The 18761-nt window shown below is 43.4% G+C and overlaps 1 protein-coding gene across 1 annotated transcript in view; it reads left to right on the plus strand.

Moving 5' to 3' along the window:
- LOC112252982 (brother of CDO) overlaps positions 1–18738 on the plus strand; it is a 50064-nt gene extending 31326 nt beyond the window's left edge. The window contains exons 4-17 of the mRNA XM_042308766.1: positions 4226–4372; positions 9430–9573; positions 9729–10022; positions 12833–13377; positions 13667–13832; positions 13954–14022; positions 14401–14613; positions 14847–15025; positions 15145–15367; positions 15569–15751; positions 16524–16735; positions 16893–16981; positions 17097–17260; positions 17411–18738. Of these exons, the coding sequence (XP_042164700.1) occupies positions 4226–4372; positions 9430–9573; positions 9729–10022; positions 12833–13377; positions 13667–13832; positions 13954–14022; positions 14401–14613; positions 14847–15025; positions 15145–15367; positions 15569–15751; positions 16524–16735; positions 16893–16981; positions 17097–17260; positions 17411–17574 (2792 nt within the window). The 3' untranslated portion in view covers positions 17575–18738. The remainder of the gene's footprint in view (positions 1–4225; positions 4373–9429; positions 9574–9728; positions 10023–12832; positions 13378–13666; positions 13833–13953; positions 14023–14400; positions 14614–14846; positions 15026–15144; positions 15368–15568; positions 15752–16523; positions 16736–16892; positions 16982–17096; positions 17261–17410) is intronic.
- The last annotated feature ends 23 nt before the right edge of the window (positions 18739–18761 follow it).

Below are 18761 nucleotides of genomic sequence, written 5' to 3' on the forward strand. Positions count from 1 at the left end.
ACACCTACTCTATACACACACTCACACCTACTCCATACACACATACACCATACACACATACACCATACACACCTACTCTATACACACATACACTATACACACATACACCATACACACACTCACACATACTCTATACACACACTCACACCTACTCTATACACACATACACCATACACACATACTCTATACACACACTCACACATACTCTATACACACATACTCTATACACACACACACACACTCACACATACACCATACACACATACTCTATACACACACTCACACATACTCTATACACACATACACCATACACACATACTCTATACACACACTCACACATACACCATACACACATACTCTATACACACACACACACACTCACACATACACCATACACACATACTCTATACACACACTCACACATACTCTATACACACATACACCGTACACACATACTCTATACACACACACACACACTCACACATACTCTATACACACATACTCTATACACACATACTCTATACACACATACACCATCCACACATACTCTATACACACACACACCATCCACACATACTCTATACACACACACACACACACTCACACATACTCTATACACACAAACACCATCCACACATACTCTATACACACACACACACTCACACATACTCTATACACACATACACCATCCACACATACTCTATACACACATACACCGTACACACATACTCTATACACACACACACACACTCACACATACTCTATACACACATACTCTATACACATACACACACACTCACACATACTCTATACACACATACTCTATACACACACACACACACTCACACATACACCATACACACATACTCTATACACACACACACCATACACACATACTCTATACACACATACACCACACACACTCACACATACTCCATACACACATACACCATACACACATACTCTATACACACACACACCATACACACATACTCCATACACACATACACCGTACACACACTCACACCTACTCTATACACACATACACCACACACACACACTCACACATACTCTATACACACATACACCATACACACACTCACACATACTCTATACACACACTCACACATACTCTATACACACACTCACACATACTCTATACACACATACACCATACACACACTCACACATACACCATACACACACTCACACATACTCTATACACACATACTCTATACACACATACTCTATACACACATACACCACACACACTCACACCTACTCTATACACACACTCACACATACTCCATACACACATACTCCATACACACACGCACACACATCCATAAATACATACTCCACACACACACACACACACACACACTCCATACATGCACACATATATATATATATATATATATATTGTTCTACAGTTATTCATATATAGTGTTCTACAGTTATTCATATATAGTGTTCTACAGTTATTCCTATATAGTGTTCTACAGTTATTCCTATATAGTGTTCTACAGTTACTCCTATATAGTGTTCTACAGTTATTCCTATATAGTTGTTCTTCAGTTATTCCTATATAGTTATTCTACAGTTATTCCTATATAGTTGTTCTTCAGTTATTCCTATATAGTTATTCTACAGTTATTCCTATATAGTTATTCTACAGTTATTCCTATATAGTTGTTCTACAGTTATTCCTATATAGTTATTCTACAGTTATTCCTATATAGTTGTTCTACAGTTATTCCTATATAGTTGTTCTACAGTTATTCCTATATAGTTGTTCTACAGTTATTCCTATATAGTTATTCTACAGTTATTCCTATATAGTTATTCTACAGTTATTCCTATATAGTTATTCTACAGTTATTCCTATATAGTTATTCTACAGTTATTCCTATATAGTTGTTCTACAGTTATTCCTATATAGTTGTTCTACAGTTATTCCTATATAGTTGTTCTACAGTTATTCCTATATAGTTGTTCTACAGTTATTCCTATATAGTTGTTCTACAGTTATTCCTATATAGTTATTCTACAGTTATTCCTATATAGTTGTTCTACAGTTATTCCTATATAGTTGTTCTACAGTTATTCCTATATAGTTATTCTACAGTTATTCCTATATAGTTATTCTACAGTTATTCCTATATAGTTATTCTACAGTTATTCCTATATAGTTATTCTACAGTTATTCCTATATAGTTATTCTACAGTTATTCCTATATAGTTATTCTACAGTTATTCCTATATAGTTATTCTACAGTTATTCCTATATAGTTGTTCTACAGTTATTCCTATATAGTTGTTCTACAGTTATTCCTATATAGTTGTTCTACAGTTATTCCTATATAGTTATTCTACAGTTATTCCTATATAGTTATTCTACAGTTATTCCTATATAGTTATTCTACAGTTATTCCTATATAGTTATTCTACAGTTATTCATACTCTGTCACTTATACACTGTTTGTCTTGTTTCTTTCTGTCTCTCACCTGAGAGACACACATACAGGGCAGTTCAGTGGAAGAATGCAGGGATAGAGAGAGGTGTGGGGAGGAGGGGGTTAAAGGTATAGTTGGAGGAATTTAGTAGAGCCTGGGGGAGTCAGAGGGGGGAGTCAGGGGGTAGCTGTAAAAACAGGGCCTGATTCATTTAGCAAATGGAGCATCACAGTCTCTCTTTGAGACTCTACCCCTGTCCAGACACACACAGAGACACAGAGACACAGAGACACAGAGACACAGAGACACAGACACACAGAGACACAGACACACAGAGACACAGGGACACAGAGACACAGGGACACAACTCAGCATGACAGGTCCTGTGCGTCCCATCTCTCTTGGAGTCAGGGTCGGGTGAAGGTGGGTGGGAGGTGGGAGGGCGGCACCTGTCAAGGCCAACCCCTGTAGCTCCCCTCTCCTTTTTAAAAATTCCCCCAGAAAGCCAGAAACACACACACTGCCTGCACCGGAAATAGATCAGATATGAAAAAACATCATGCATTCTCAGTCACCCACAGTAAAGGTGTATAGTCAGCATCTAAAGTGAATCACTATTGTGTTTATATCAGTAGATGCCTTAACTCTGGTCTAAACTAAGCTGTGTTCATCTACATTGAAGTGTAAACAACCATATCTGGTTGTCTAGTCGGTCCACTGTATATGAGTGGCTTGGTTACTTCTGTTTTGACAAAGAGTTGAACGGTCCAAGAATAATAACTAGCTGTGCACCTCTGAAAATAATGGAGCGCCGCCATCTTTGTGAAACAGAATAAATCAAGAGAGACTGGTTGACATTTAATTAGGTGAAGGAGTTGTATTTTTGTTTCATTTCACCCCTGGATTCCCTGCCTCTAGCATATACACTACAGCTCTGATCGTTGTTGTTGAACATTCCCTCTTTCCACTTCTCTATTTTTCTCTCTATTAAACTGTTTTCTTTCTCTTTCTCTCTTTTCCCCCTTCTCTCTCTCTCCCTCAACACTTAAATATCCTGTATTCTACTCCCCCAATCTGACATCAGCGTTCTAAAGCCTAGCAGCACAATTTCCTCCCAATCCAAACTGGTTGTTCTTTCCCTGAAACTCTAGAGGCAGGCACCGCTCACCTCTGACCCCTGGTCCAGCCCCTGCGTCCCCCTCTGAGGGGGGTGAGAGGTTACAGGTCAGCCCAGTGTCTGTGCTGTGCAGACTGTGTGTCTGCAGGACAGAGTGGGAGCACATGGCCCTCCAGTAATCCCTCTCCAGTTTCCCACAGTAACCAACCACTAACCAGGCAGGCCCTCAGTCTCTGTCCCACAGTCAGCCCCCTGCTCAGCTCTGCTCTGACACACACACATGCTCTATTCATAGAAGTAGAATGAATCAAACAGTCTAGAATGGTACAGCCCAATATGGCCGCTGGACTGGTCCATTTGCACTGTTATAGAATATTGCCTTGAATTGGAATGCCCATTTTAGTAGTTCCCATCTTCCCATTTCATAGTTATTGTGTTGTCATCCTGCTCCAGATTGATGGACTACAGACTGGAGCACTTACACAGGCTGGCTGGGTTGAGGAAGCAAATGTGTGTATATTCCGCAATTGTGTTTATGGGAGAGCTTCTGTGGTGCTCTGACAGGGTTGGCTCCATGGTGGGACATGTTTATGTGTATCTGTGTGTGTTAGTGTCTCTCCTGACCTCTTTCTTGTCCTCCCTGTATTTCAGAGTTGCGTGACTTTGAACAAGACGACCAGCAGGACATTGAGGTGGATGAGGGGAACACGGCTGTGATCGTATGTCACCTCCCTGAGAGCCAGCCCAAGGCACAGGTCCGCTACAGTGTCAAACAGGAGTGGCTCGAGACCTCCAAGGGTATGGATCGATCATTCTGTTACAGGCCTATTCTCTCTCCCTGTCTAGTTTGCATTCTATCCCCCTCTCACTTCCTCCCTTTTTCTCTCTCCTTGTACTCTACTGTAATTAATACTTTTTCTCTCTCTTTGGCATTCTCTCTCTCTTTCGCTCCCCCTCTCTTTATCTCTCTCTCTTTCACTATATCTTTCCCTGGATTACTGGAATGCTGTATCTATCTGAGCTATCTGGCCCATCATTAAACTGCAGGCAATTATCTGGGTAATGTTGAAACATGGGAATACTCTTGTTTATTTTGCAACCATTTATTTCTTGAGTTATTTGAGAGAAAAAGGCCCTCTCTGTGGCTGATATGTAGATGGCTGGGAGCCTTAGGAGGGGATGTGTGGCTTACAGCGAGTGAGAGGGAAATGATAACCACGTTGAGGAGAGTTCACTGGCTGTCTCTCTGTGAGACTCAAGGACACCACCATGTGGCAGGTGCTGACAGTGCACTCTGTTGTTGAAAGTGCTGTAGGCCTAAATCAAATCAAATCACATTTCATTGGTCGCATACACATGTTTAGCAGATGTTATTGCGGGTGTAGCTAGGCCTAAATCAAATCAAATCACATTTCATTGGTCGCATACACATGTTTAGCAGATGTTATTGATGTTATTGCACATGTTTAGCAGATGTTATATCCTAGCTCCTACAGTGCAGTAATATCTAACAATACACAACAATACACACATAAAAAAGTAAAAGAATGGAATTAGGAAATATAGAAATATTAGTATGAGCAATGTTGGAGTCCGGAGTATAAAGAAATATATATATACAGTACCCGTCAAAGGTTTGGACACCTACTCATTCAAGGATTTGATTTATTTTCATTATTTTAAACATTGTATAATAATAGCAAGGACATCAACATTGAAGTAACACATATGTTGTAACCAAAAAAGTGTTAAACAAATAAAAATATATTTTATATTTGAGATTCTTCAAAGTAGCCACCCTTTGCCTTGATGACAGCTTTGCACACTCTTGGCATTCTCTCAAACAGCTTCATGAGGTAGTCACCTGGAATGCATTTCAATTAACAGGTGTGCCTTGTTAAAAGGTCATCTATGGAATTCCTTTCATTATTAATGTGTTTGAGCCAATCAGTTGTGTTGTGACAAGGTAGTGGTGGTATACAGAAGATGGCCCTATTTGTTAAAAGACCAAGTCCATATTATAGCAAGAACAGCTCAAATAAGCAAAGAGAAAAAACAGTCCATCATTACTTTAAGACATGAAGGTCAGTCAATACAGAACATTTTATGAACTTTGAAAGTTTCTTCAAGTGCAGTCACAAAAACCATCAAGCGCTATGATGAAACTGGCTCTCATGAGGTCCGCCACAGGAAAGGAAGACCCAGAGTTACCTCTGCTGCAGAGGATAAGTTCATTAGACTTACCAGCCTCAGAAATTGCAGCCCAAATAAATTCTTCACAGAGTTCAAGCAACAGACACATCTCAACATCAACTGTTCAGAGGAGACTGTGTGAATCAGGCCTTCGTGGTCGAATTGCTGCAAAGACACCACTACTGAAGGACACCAATAAGAAGAAGAGACTTGCTTGGTTCAAGAAACATGAGCAATGGACATTAGACCGGTGGAAATCTGTCCTTTGGTCGGATGAGTCCAAATTTGAGATTTTTGGTTCCAACCGCCGTGTCTTTGTGAGATGCAGAGTCGGTGAACGGATGATCTCCACATGTGTGGCTTCAAGACTGTTGGAAAAGCCAAGAGTGTGCAAAGCTGTCATCAAGGCAAAGGTTACTTTTTTGGTTACTACATGATTCCATATGTGTTATTTCATAGTTTTGATGTCTTCACTATTATTCTACAATGTAGAAAATAGTAAAAATAAAGAAAAACCCTTTCGACTGGTAATATATACACTGCTCAAAAAAATAAAGGGAACACTAAAAAAACACATCCTAGATCTGAATGAATGAAATATTCTTATTAAATACTTTTTTCTTTACATAGTTGAATGTGCTGACAACAAAATCACACAAAAATTATCAATGGAAATCAAATTTATCAACCCATGGAGGTCTGGATTTGGATTCACACTCAAAGTTAAAGTGGAAAACCACACTACAGGCTGATCCAACTTTGATGTAATGTCCATAAAACAAGTCAAAATGAGGCTCAGTAGTGTGTGTGGCCTCCACGTGCCTGTATGACCTCCCTACAACGCCTGGGCATGCTCCTGATGAGGTGGCGGATGGTCTCCTGAGGGATCTCCTCCCAGACCTGGACTAAAGCATCCGCCAACTCCTGGACAGTCTGTGGTGCAACGTGGCGTTGTTGGATGGAGCGAGACATGATGTCCCAGATGTGCTCAATTGGATTCAGGTCTGGGGAACGGGCGGGCCAGTCCATAGCATCAATGCCTTCCTCTTGCAGGAACTGCTGACACACTCCAGCCACATGAGGTCTAGCATTGTCTTGCATTAGGAGGAACCCAGGGCCAACCGCACCAGTATATGGTCTCACAAGGGGTCTGAGGATCTCATCTCGGTACCTAATGGCAGTCAGGCTACCTCTGGTGAGCACATGGAGGGCTGTGCGGCCCCCCAAAGAAATGCCACCCCACACCATGACTGACCCACCGCCAAACCGGTCATGCTGGAGGATGTTGCAGGCAGCAGAACGTTCTCCACGGCGACTCTGTCACGTCTGTCACATGTGCTCAGTGTGAACCTGCTTTCATCTGTGAAGAACACAGGGCGGCGCCAGTGGCGAATTTGCCAATCTTGGTGTTCTCTGGCAAATGCCAAACGTCCTGCACGGTGTTGGGCTGTAGCACAACCCCCACCTGTGGACGTCGGGCCCTCATACCACCCTCATGGGGTCTGTTTCTGACCATTTGAGCAGACACATGCACATTTGTGGCCTGCTGGAGGTAATTTTGCAGGGCTCTGGCAGTGCTCCTCCTGCTCCTCCTTGCACAAAGGTGGTGGTAGCGGTCCTGCTGCTGGGTTGTTGCCCTCCTACGGCCTCCTCCACGTCTCCTGATGTACTGGCCTGTCTCCTGGTAGCGCCTCCATGCTCTGGACACTACGCTGACAGACACAGCAAATCTTCTTGCCACAGCTCGCATTGATGTGCCATCCTGGATGAGCTGCACTACCTGAGCCACTTGTGTGGGTTGAAGACTCCGTCTCATGCTACCACTAGAGTGAAAGCACCGCCAGCATTCAAAAGTGACCAAAACATCAGCCAGGAAGCATAGGAACTGAGAAGTGGTCTGTGGTCACCACCTGCAGAACCACTCCTTTATTGGGGGTGTCTTGCTAATTGCCTATAATTTCCACCTGTTGTCTATACCATTTGCACAACAGCATGGGAAATGTATTGTCAATCAGTGTTGCTTCCTAAGTGGACAGTTTGATTTCACAGAAGTGTGATTGACTTGGAGTTACATTGTGTTGTTTAAGTGTTCCCTTTATTTCTTTGAGCAGTGTATATACAAAAGTATGTGGAAACCCCTTCAACTTAGTGGATGTGGCTATTTTAGCCACACCTGTTGCTGACAGGTGTATAAAGTCAAACACACAGCCATGCGATTTCCATAGACCATCATTGACAGTAGAATGGCCCGTACTGAAGAGCTCAGTGACTTTCAATGTGGCACCGTCATAGGATACCACCTTTCCAACAAGTCAGTTCGTCAAATTTCGGCCTTGCTAGAGCTGCCCCGGTCAACTATAAGTGATGGTATTGTGACAGCTCAGCTCAGCCGTGAAGTGGTAGGCCACACAAGCTTACAAAACAGGACCGCCACGTGCTGAAGCACCAAGCATGCAAAAATCGTCATGTAGTGTATATATGTTAAGGGATGAATAGACATTCTGGACAGTAAGTGGATAGAATATGTAGTATACCTGAAGATTATGTAGGATAGAATAGTGTATGTACAGCAATAGTTAAATAGGATGGCCTTGACTAGAACACAGTATATACATATGAAATGGGTAAAACAGTATGTAAACATTATTAAAGTGACCAGTGATTCCATGTCTATGTACATAGGGCAGCAGCATCTAAGGTGCAGGGTTGAGTAACTGGGTGGTACCCGGCTAGTGACCGTGACTAAGTTCAGGGCAGGGTACTGGGTGGAGGCCGGATAGTAATGGCTATTTAACAGTCTGATGGCCTTGAGATATAAGCTGTTTTTCAGTCTCTCGGTCCCGGCTTTAATGGTTAAGCCCGCTCAGGATACTCAAGTCACTATAATTCTGGAGTCACTTTTATTCTAAATAAGAATATAATATGTTTCTAAACACTTCTACATTCATGTGTATGCTACCATGGTTACTGGTAATGAATCGTGAATAATGATGAGTGAGAAAGTTACAGACGCACAAATATCATACCCCCAAGACATGCTAACCTCTCACTATTACAATAACAGGGGAGGTTAGCGTTTTTGGGAGGGGTATGACAACTCATCATTATCATTATCCATAATCATGGTAGCATCCACATTAATGTAGAAGTGTTTACCTATTCTATTCTTATTTACAATAAAAGTAACCTAATACATTATTTACCATTCATTTCTATTGGGCACAAAATAATCTGAAACACAACCAAAACAAACAAAATGCATCCAACAAATGTGTAATCACAAGCTTCATTACAAGCTATGCATATGGGACCAAATACTACTTTTGAAAGTACTAAACTTTTGAATTTGTCCCAATACTTTTGGCCGCCTAAAATGGGGGGACTATGTAGAAAAAGTGCTGACAATCTGCACTTTAACCTCATAGTCATTGTATAATTTCAAATCCAAAGTGCTGGAGTACAGAGCCAAAACAACAACACATTGGTCACTGTCCCAATACTTTTGGAGCTCACTGTAGATGGCTTGCCCTGTCTATGCTTAAGGATTACAGTGACAGAATTGTCTCACGGACCAGTTGTAATTGTGTTGGCCTATCACTATCCAGTACCTACCCAGTGTAGCCTCAATGTTTAAAAACCTCCCTCTGTCTGTCTGTGAACAGGGAACTACTTGATCATGCCATCAGGGAACCTGCAGATAGCCAACGCCACTCTGGACGACGAGGGGCCTTACAAGTGTGCTGCTTACAACCCTGTCACACAGGAAGTCAAGACCTCCACCTCCACTGACCGCCTGCGCATACGCCGTGAGTCACCATGACCAAACACGACCAAACTCTCATTATGAGCATGATAAAGTGATGTGATTTGTAACATTGAAATACCTCTTAATAAGATTAGAACAAGGCCAGTTAGACTTCATTGATAAACAACCCCTCCCTCCCTCCCTCCCTCCCTCTAGGTTCAACATCAGAGGCGGCCCATATCATCTACCCCCCAGTGTCTCGCTCCATCATGGTCACTAAGGGACAGCGTCTGGTTCTGGAATGTGTGGCCAGCGGCATTCCCACCCCGCAGGTCACATGGGCCAAGGACGGCCAGGACCTGCGTTTCCATAACAACACGCGCTTTCTGCTCAGCAACCTGCTGATTGACTCGGCGGGCGAGGGCGACTCAGGGACGTATGCGTGTCACGCTGACAACGGCATCGGATCGGAGAGCGCCGCTACAGTGATGTATGACGTGCTGGTGTTCGGTGAGTTGGGACGAAACTTTGGGTTCAGTAGGATGATACTAAGATGAGGTGTTATGGAGGTTTGTAGGTTCCTGTTCCTCTGAAGGCCCTGTGTGATGACACATATTACAAGTTGTGAAAGGATCTGAAACAGAGTTACTGTAGCAGTGAGGTGGGGTTAACTTGGCTTATGGAGTCCCGCCATTTGACAGGCTTTTCCTGAGGAGAGACTTGATGATTAGACTGACCCCCGTTTGGCGAAGCGAGAGAATAGTGGGTGCTGTGTGTTTGTGTGAGCTTGGCAGAGCGTTGTTGGGAAACATAAAAGGGCAGGGTTGTGTTATTTAGAATGTGTGTGGAGGCAGAGCTCTCATAGCAGGACTGGGTGAGTGTTTTTACACTGGTTCTGTGTGAGTTTGGGTTGTGTGCTCGTCTCGTAGCAGCTGGCACTAATTAAAGTGTGAGGGCTGCTGAAGGGATAATGAATTCTGCCTCTTCATGACCAGCCAACCATCAACTGACTGGCTTGGCCTGTCTCTGCACGGCACTCATTCTCTCACTCACACACTCTCTCTCACACACACACACACACACACACACACACACTCTCTCTCTCACACACACACACACACTCTCTCTCTCTCTCTCTCTCTCTCTCTCTCTCTCACACACACACACACACACACACACACACACACACACACACAAATATACGTGAACACACACGCCGGCACGCACAACTATACAAACATACTTAATGAAGACTTAATCAAGCTCACTCCCACACAACCATACAGACATACTTAATTAAGACTTAATCAAGCTCACTACCACACAACCATACAGACATACTTAATTAAGACTTAATCAAGCTCACTACCACACAACCATACAGACATACTTAATTAAGACTTAATCAAGCTCACTCCCACACAACCATACAGACATACTTAATTAAGACTTAATCAAGCTCACTACCACACAACCATACAGACATACTTAATTAAGACTTAATCAAGCTCACTACCACACAACCATACAGACATACTTAATTAAGACTTAATCAAGCTCACTACCACACAACCATACAGACATACTTAATTAAGACTTAATCAAGCTCACTCCCACACAACCATACAGACATACTTAATTAAGACTTAATCAAGCTCACTACCACACAACCATACAGACATACTTAATTAAGACTTAATCAAGCTCACTCCCACACAACCATACAGACATACTTAATTAAGACTTAATCAAGCTCACTCCCACACAAACATACAGACATACTTAATTAAGACTTAATCAAGCTCACTACCACACAACCATACAGACATACTTAATTAAGACTTAATCAAGCTCACTCCCACACAACCATACAGACATACTTAATTAAGACTTAATCAAGCTCACTACCACACAACCATACAGACATACTTAATTAAGACTTAATCAAGCTCACTCCCACACAACCATACAGACATACTTAATTAAGACTTAATCAAGCTCACTCCCACACAACCATACAGACATACTTAATTAAGACTTAATCAAGCTCACTCCCACACAACCATACAGACATACTTAATTAAGACTTAATCAAGCTCACTCCCACACAACCATACAACATACTTAATTAAGACTTAATCAAGCTCACTCCCACACAACCATACAGACATACTTAATTAAGACTTAATCAAGCTCACTCCCACACAACCATACAGACATACTTAATTAAGACTTAATCAAGCTCACTCCCACACAACCATACAGACATACTTAATTAAGACTTAATCAAGCTCACTCCCACACAAACATACAGACATACTTAATTAAGACTTAATCAAGCTCACTCCCACACAACCATACAGACATAATTAATTAAGACTTAATCAAGCTCACTCCCACACAACCATACAGACATAATTAAGACTTAATCAAGCTCACTCCCACACAACCATACAGACATACTTAATTAAGACTTAATCAAGCTCACTCCCACACAAACATACAGACATACTTAATTAAGACTTAATCAACCTCACTCCCACACAACCATACAGACATAATTAATTAAGACTTAATCAAGCTCACTCCCACACAACCATACAGACATAATTAAGACTTAATCAAGCTCACTCCCACACAACCATACAGACATAATTAATTAAGACTTAATCAAGCTCACTCCCACACAACCATACAGACATAATTAAGACTTAATCAAGCTCACTCCCACACAACCATACAGACATAATTAATTAAGACTTAATCAAGCTCACTCCCACACAACCATACAGACATAATTAAGACTTAATCAAGCTCACTCCCACACAAACATACAGACATACTTAATTAAGACTTAATCAAGCTCACTCCCACACAACCATACAGACATACTTAATTAAGACTTAATCAAGCTCACTCCCACACAACCATACAGACATAATTAAGACTTAATCAAGCTCACTCCCACACAAACATACAGACATACTTAATTAAGACTTAATCAAGCTCACTCCCACACAACCATACAGACATAATTAATTAAGACTTAATCAAGCTCACTCCCACACAACCATACAGACATAATTAATTAAGACTTAATCAAGCTCACTCCCACACAACCATACAGACATACTTAATTAAGACTTAATCAAGCTCACTCCCACACAACCATACAGACATACTTAATTAAGACTTAATCAAGCTCACTCCCACACAACCATACAGTCACTCACAATCAGCCATTATTCAAGCATATATGCTAGACATGACCTTACATGATACTCACTACACAAACGAACCATCTCTCTCTGTCTCTGTAGAGCCTCCCCAGGTGACCGTAGAGCTCCAGCAACAGGAGGTGATGTGGGGGGAGAACGCACGCTTCAGCTGCCAGGCCAGGGGTAAACCCACCCCCTCTGTCGTATGGCTCCACAACGCCCGCCCCCTGGCCACGTCGCCACGCCACCGCCTGTCTGCCCGCGTGCTGCGTGTCATCAACGTGGGCCCACAGGACGATGGCCTGTACCAGTGCATGGCTGAGAACGGCGTGGGCAGCTCGCAGGCCGCTGCCAGACTGGTCACCTTGCCAACCAGTAACCCGTCTCGGTCAGGGAAGCTGAAGTCCAGCCTGTGTCCCCTGAGCCCAGACAAGGTGCTGCGGGAGCAGGTCCCAGTGAAGCCCGGGGCCACGGGGAGCATGCTGACCCTGGACTGCTCTGAGCTGACTGGGCAGATCTCTGTGGCAGAGGCCCCTGTCATCCTCAGCCAGCCCAGGACTGTCAAGGCCGACTTCTATGATCTGACCTGGAAACCTCGCCACGATGGCGGCTCTGCTGTGGTGGAGTACATCGTCAAGTACAGAAAGGTAAAGGCTGGTTAACTCATAAACCCACATGTACTAATACACACAGATAGATTTATATTCGTCTACAACTAAATTTTAAGTTCAGCTTTTATTGTCACATCCATAAGTACAGTGAAATGCTTAACTCGCATGCTCTACCCAACAATGCAGTAATCAATATTTAAATAGTACAACTAATAAAATTGAAAAAAAAAAAATGAAATAGATATTATATAAAGTTGTCTACAATGACATATATCTTTACATGTCCTCACAAACTAACTAATGCCTCCTCTCTTCTCTCCATCAGATTGAGGACCCTCCAGGTGAGTGGACCAGCAGCTGTATATCTGGGGCTCTCCACAAGCTGACCCTGGCCAAGCTGCAGCCAGCCAGTCTGTACGAGGTGGAGATGTCTGCTAAGAACTGCGCTGGCCTGGGACAACCGGCCATGATGACCTTCAGGACAGGCAAAGGTACATTTATTTACCTATTGATTCATTTATTCATCCAAATTATTATCATAAATGTCCCCATGTTGACGCATTCCCCGGTATTTGTGTATTTTTGATAATACTCTTGTTTCCGTGCCAACAGGTCGTAGGGGTCCAGGGGGACAGAATGAGCCTCCTAAAACTCCTGCAGTACCATCACCTCGCCTCTCTCGTAAGTCCCCGTCCCCCTCTCCTACTGTCCAGCATGGTTGGAACATAGATGGACCACAGTTCCAACTCTTAGCCCTTTCAGCTGTTTCTAACATCCTGACAGTTGTTATTAAACTGTTTGACTAACTGTTAACCCCTCACTCTTCTACTCTGTACTAACATGTGATCTGTCTTGATCTCTCTCTCAATTTTAACACTTAAAGGATGAGCTCACAGTAAGTCTTCGTACATTGTTTACGTTACCTGCTTGTGTCTGTGAGTGTTTTGGCTTTAGTGTTATTGAGAGTGAGTCTGTCCTTGTGTCAGTGTGGTTATGTGTGCATTAATATGGACCAATAATAGATTTGATGTCAGTTTAACTTCTATCACTTTTCCACAGCTCCCGAGGCCCCTGATAAGCCCACCATCTCCACGGCGACAGAGACGTCTGCGTACGTAACGTGGATCCCGCGCGGTAACCGTGGTTTCCCCATCCAGTCATTCCGGGTGGAGTTTAAGAAGCTGAAAGGGAAGGGAGGGGGGGAATGGGAGGTGGCTGTCACTAATATCCCCCCCCAACGACTGTCTGTGGAGATCACTGGCCTGGAGAAAGGTGAGCTTCATCACCATCATCATCATTATCCCTCATGACAAATGGCCTCATCATCCTCATCATTAGCATGACTGATTATCATCAACATTACTGTTTTAGTAATCATCATAATCATACCTATTTGAATAATGACTGAGTAATCAACACGGTTACCATCACCATTAGTGTGGTCAGAGAAAGACAGAGGTTTGTTTGGTTATTTTAACCTGTGTGTGCTTTCTGTTTCCCTGTAGGCATGTCTTATAAGTTCCGTGTGTTGGCAGTGAATGTGATTGGCGCCAGCCCCCCCAGTGTCCCCTCTAAGGCCTACACGGTGTTGGGTGGCGGCAGGCCCAACGAACGCCCTGTAGACGGACCCTACATCACTTATAATGAAGCCATCAACGAGACCACCATCATCCTCAAATGGACAGTGAGTGGAATAGGCTGTGTGTCCTTTATGTTTGTGTTGTCATCTTGTACGTATGGCTGAAAACTCAAATTACTGTCATTTTGTTAATATTCAATCTTTCATATTTTTTCTCTCCACAGTACACTGCCGTCAACAACACCCCCGTCTACGGTTTCTACATCTTCTACCGGCCGACAGACAGTGACAACGACAGTGACTATAAGAAGGACGTGGTGGAGGGGGACCGCTACTGGCACTCCATCAGTGACCTGCAGCCTGAGACGGCCTACGACATCAAGATGCAGAGCTTCAACGAGGGGGGAGAGAGCGAGTTTGGCAACGTGGTTATCTTAGAAACTAAAGGTAAGCAGATCTCTGTCTCTACCTGTATAGCCATCTCATTCACACGTGTACTCTCACAGAGAAATGCTAAAAAAGCAACATTGTTTCTAGAATGAATTTGATAACCTGACTGTAATAAATGTTACATTGTTTCTAGAATGAATTTGATAACCTGACTGTAATAAATGTTACATCAACTAAATGAACCCCTCCCTCCCCCAGCTCGTCTGAACCAGCGGCCCTCCCCGTCGGAGACGTCGTCCCAGAGACCAGAGCACTCCGGGGGGCCTGTGCCCCGCCCCAGCGACCTCCCCTACCTCATAGTGGGCGTGGTCCTGGGGGCCCTCGTATTCATCATCGTAGCCTTCATCCCCTTCTGCCTGTGGAGAGCCTGGGCCAAAGAGAGTGAGTAGTGACGAGGATGATGATGAGGAGGGTGGTGGTAGTAGTTGTTGGATCAAGTTCGATTTAGTCACAAAAACAACTGTAGTTGTTTGAACTCTAAGAGTATCTCAAATATTCCCCCTCCTGAGGCCTCCTGAGTGGCGCAGCGGTCTAAGGCACCGCATCGCAGTGCTTGAGGAGTCACTACAGCCCCGGGTTCGATCCCAAGCTGTGTCACAGCCGGCCGTGACCGGGAGACCCATGAGGCGGCGCACATTTGGCCCAGCGTCGTTGCAGTTGTGGGAGGGTTTGGCTAGCGGCTCCTTGTGACGGGCTGGGCACCTGCAAGGTGACTTCGGTCACCAGTTGGACAGTGTTTTCTCTGACACATGATTTGGCTGGCTTCCGAGCAGTGTGTCAAGAAGCAGTGTGACTTGGTCAGATGGCTCTTGACCTTTGCCTCTCCCGAGTCCGTAGGGGAGTTGCAGCAATGGGACAAGACTGTAACTACCAATTGGGGGTAAAAGTACAAAAAAGTATAATTCCCCTCCCCTTTATGACTTTGCTGATAGCTACTTTATTGAGGAAAAATGTACTGACTATAACTGTAATATGTGTTTGTCAGATGTATTGAAGCCATCTTAAGATGAATGCACTCTGGAGAAGAGCATCTACTAAATGACTAAAATGTAACTGACCAATCACGCCATTTTGAATGGACTAATCCCTTGATATATCAGCCCTGGAAGTCCTTCCATGTCTAACAACGGTGCTTGTGTTTTCTCCCCTCCAGAGGAAATGTCAGACCTGTGTTTCCCAGCTGTGGCGTCCCCCGTCTCCTCCTGCCAGTACACCATGGTGCCCCTGCAGGGCCTGGCACTGGTCGGGCATTGTCCCCTGGACCCCCACTTGCCCCCACCGCACGCTGTCTACCCACCCATCGCACTGTACACCTCCAACGGGAAACACCATCGGCCCACACACTGCCTGCCAGGACTACATCAGGTCAGACTGAGTTCCATCCCCATTGGGAACCTAAGCTCGCCAAGTTCGTGTCTTGTGCTTCTCACCGATAAATCCCTGTTGGGAGCATATCAGTTTTGGGCACATTGTTTTTCATGAATAACAGAAGTCTAACTGATGTCTCTTGTTCCTGTTGCAGGAGGATGTGCAGTATGATATGGAATGTGGCACGCTACTAGCACAGACCATGTCAAATGGACACGTCCCAGTCTACCACTACTCTAACAGGTATGTACAGGACTGTTTTCACATCCTCAATTTCAGTCAGTCGGTCCGTCTCTGTGTGTGTATGTACACGTGTGTGTATAGAAGCATTCTCACCCAAACATGTCCCTCCTCTCAGTGAGCCTGAGCATCATGGGGACGGAGAAGATCACTGCTTTCTGCCCGAAGACTCCACCCTCCAGCTACTCAACACCTCAGAACAGCCAATCAGCAGTCAGGACCTGACGGGGAACGCCCGTTTTTACAATGGGGATATCATAAAGGAGAATGCCATCAATCAAGGTACAAGTCCGTTCACACAAAACTTTAACATTATGCAACTTATGCATTTACCTCATGCTTAAAGAGCTATGTTATGTCAGTTATCCCCACTGCAGATTTCAAATGACCATTTAATATAAACATGTATTTTACTCCCCTCTGTCTGTGTAGACCCACCCTGCTCTCCCTCTCCTCTGCTATCACTGGAGGAGGAGAACTCCAAGGCGACAACCTCAGCAGCTACAACGCCAGAATCCCAAGATGCACTTCCACTCCAGGAAGTGAACACCCTCCAGAGGGAAACACCGCTGGTAGAACAAGGGACGTCAGATTAAACGGACGCTTGAAAAAACACTATCAGAAAAACAGAAAACAAAAAGTATTTATTTTTGTATCACAGATATTTATATATTTATGCTTTTGTACATAAAAAAAACGTTGTTTTATGCTGTGTACAAGGATATGTTCATATTGAAAGACACTTATCTGTGGGTCCTGTCGCTACAACCAGGACAAAGGGAGTTCCTGTTATCACGCTGTAATCCTACTCTGTGTTGTAAAGACAGATCTCTGTTCGTATATATTAATGTCTGCATTTCTTGAATGTGATCCCAATCCTGGTGCTGATTTAAGTAGCAAATGAAATCTTCAATAGAATGTGGATGAGATACTACAGGATGGAGAGAAGTGTCATTCCACGGTCTCTCTGACTAGGCATCAGCAGCACATCTACCAGTCTCCTCAGTCATTCCCTGTAGAATTCACATTTTCCACAACTCAGACATCTGGTTATTATACTATCCTCAGCTGGAAATAAAAGACCAACGGACAGGGTTGTGCTGCTCGGTTGAGGCGAATGGAGAGCAAGCATTTGGACGAGGTACTACCTGAATATGCTCAATGATAATGCACATTGGACACAACCCAATGTGTATGTTGTGTAACCCTCATGTATGTTGTGATGCAGTGTTGTGTATCTACTCCCAGTTCCATCCTGTTCTGTGTTGTCATAGGGGTGCGATTCTCAACGTCTTCCGTTTCGTATAGAAATAACTGAGAAATATTATGCATTTTCATCATTAACAAAGTATTAACGAACGTATGCAACTTCAAAGCATTCTGCCTTTTGTTATTTTTACAGTACAGAGAGATTTATATATTGTATAGTTATTTATTTTTGGGAGCATGATTTTTTTCCCTTATCGCCGAATGGGAAAGATTCTGGAAGTTTAATCTGCTCCATTTTATTCTAGACAGAAATGACAGTGTTTATGCTGGCCACTACACCAAACGACTGTGCCTTGTGAGGGAATCTGACCGGTGTGTCAGTATTATTCTTCCCTCACAACTAGGTGCATCAGTATTAGCCTTCCCCATGAGGTGTCTGAGATCAAAATGAAGGAGTTCCTGAATCTATAACCCATCTTTATGTGTGTAGACATCGTGGTTACACAGGCAGAAGCACTATTGCATGTAAATAAAGCTTATAATGACATTTCCTTGGTTGTTTTTGCGTTTCATT

Source organism: Oncorhynchus tshawytscha, linkage group LG29, assembly GCF_018296145.1.
Source record: "Oncorhynchus tshawytscha isolate Ot180627B linkage group LG29, Otsh_v2.0, whole genome shotgun sequence".
Taxonomy (NCBI): domain Eukaryota; kingdom Metazoa; phylum Chordata; class Actinopteri; order Salmoniformes; family Salmonidae; genus Oncorhynchus; species Oncorhynchus tshawytscha.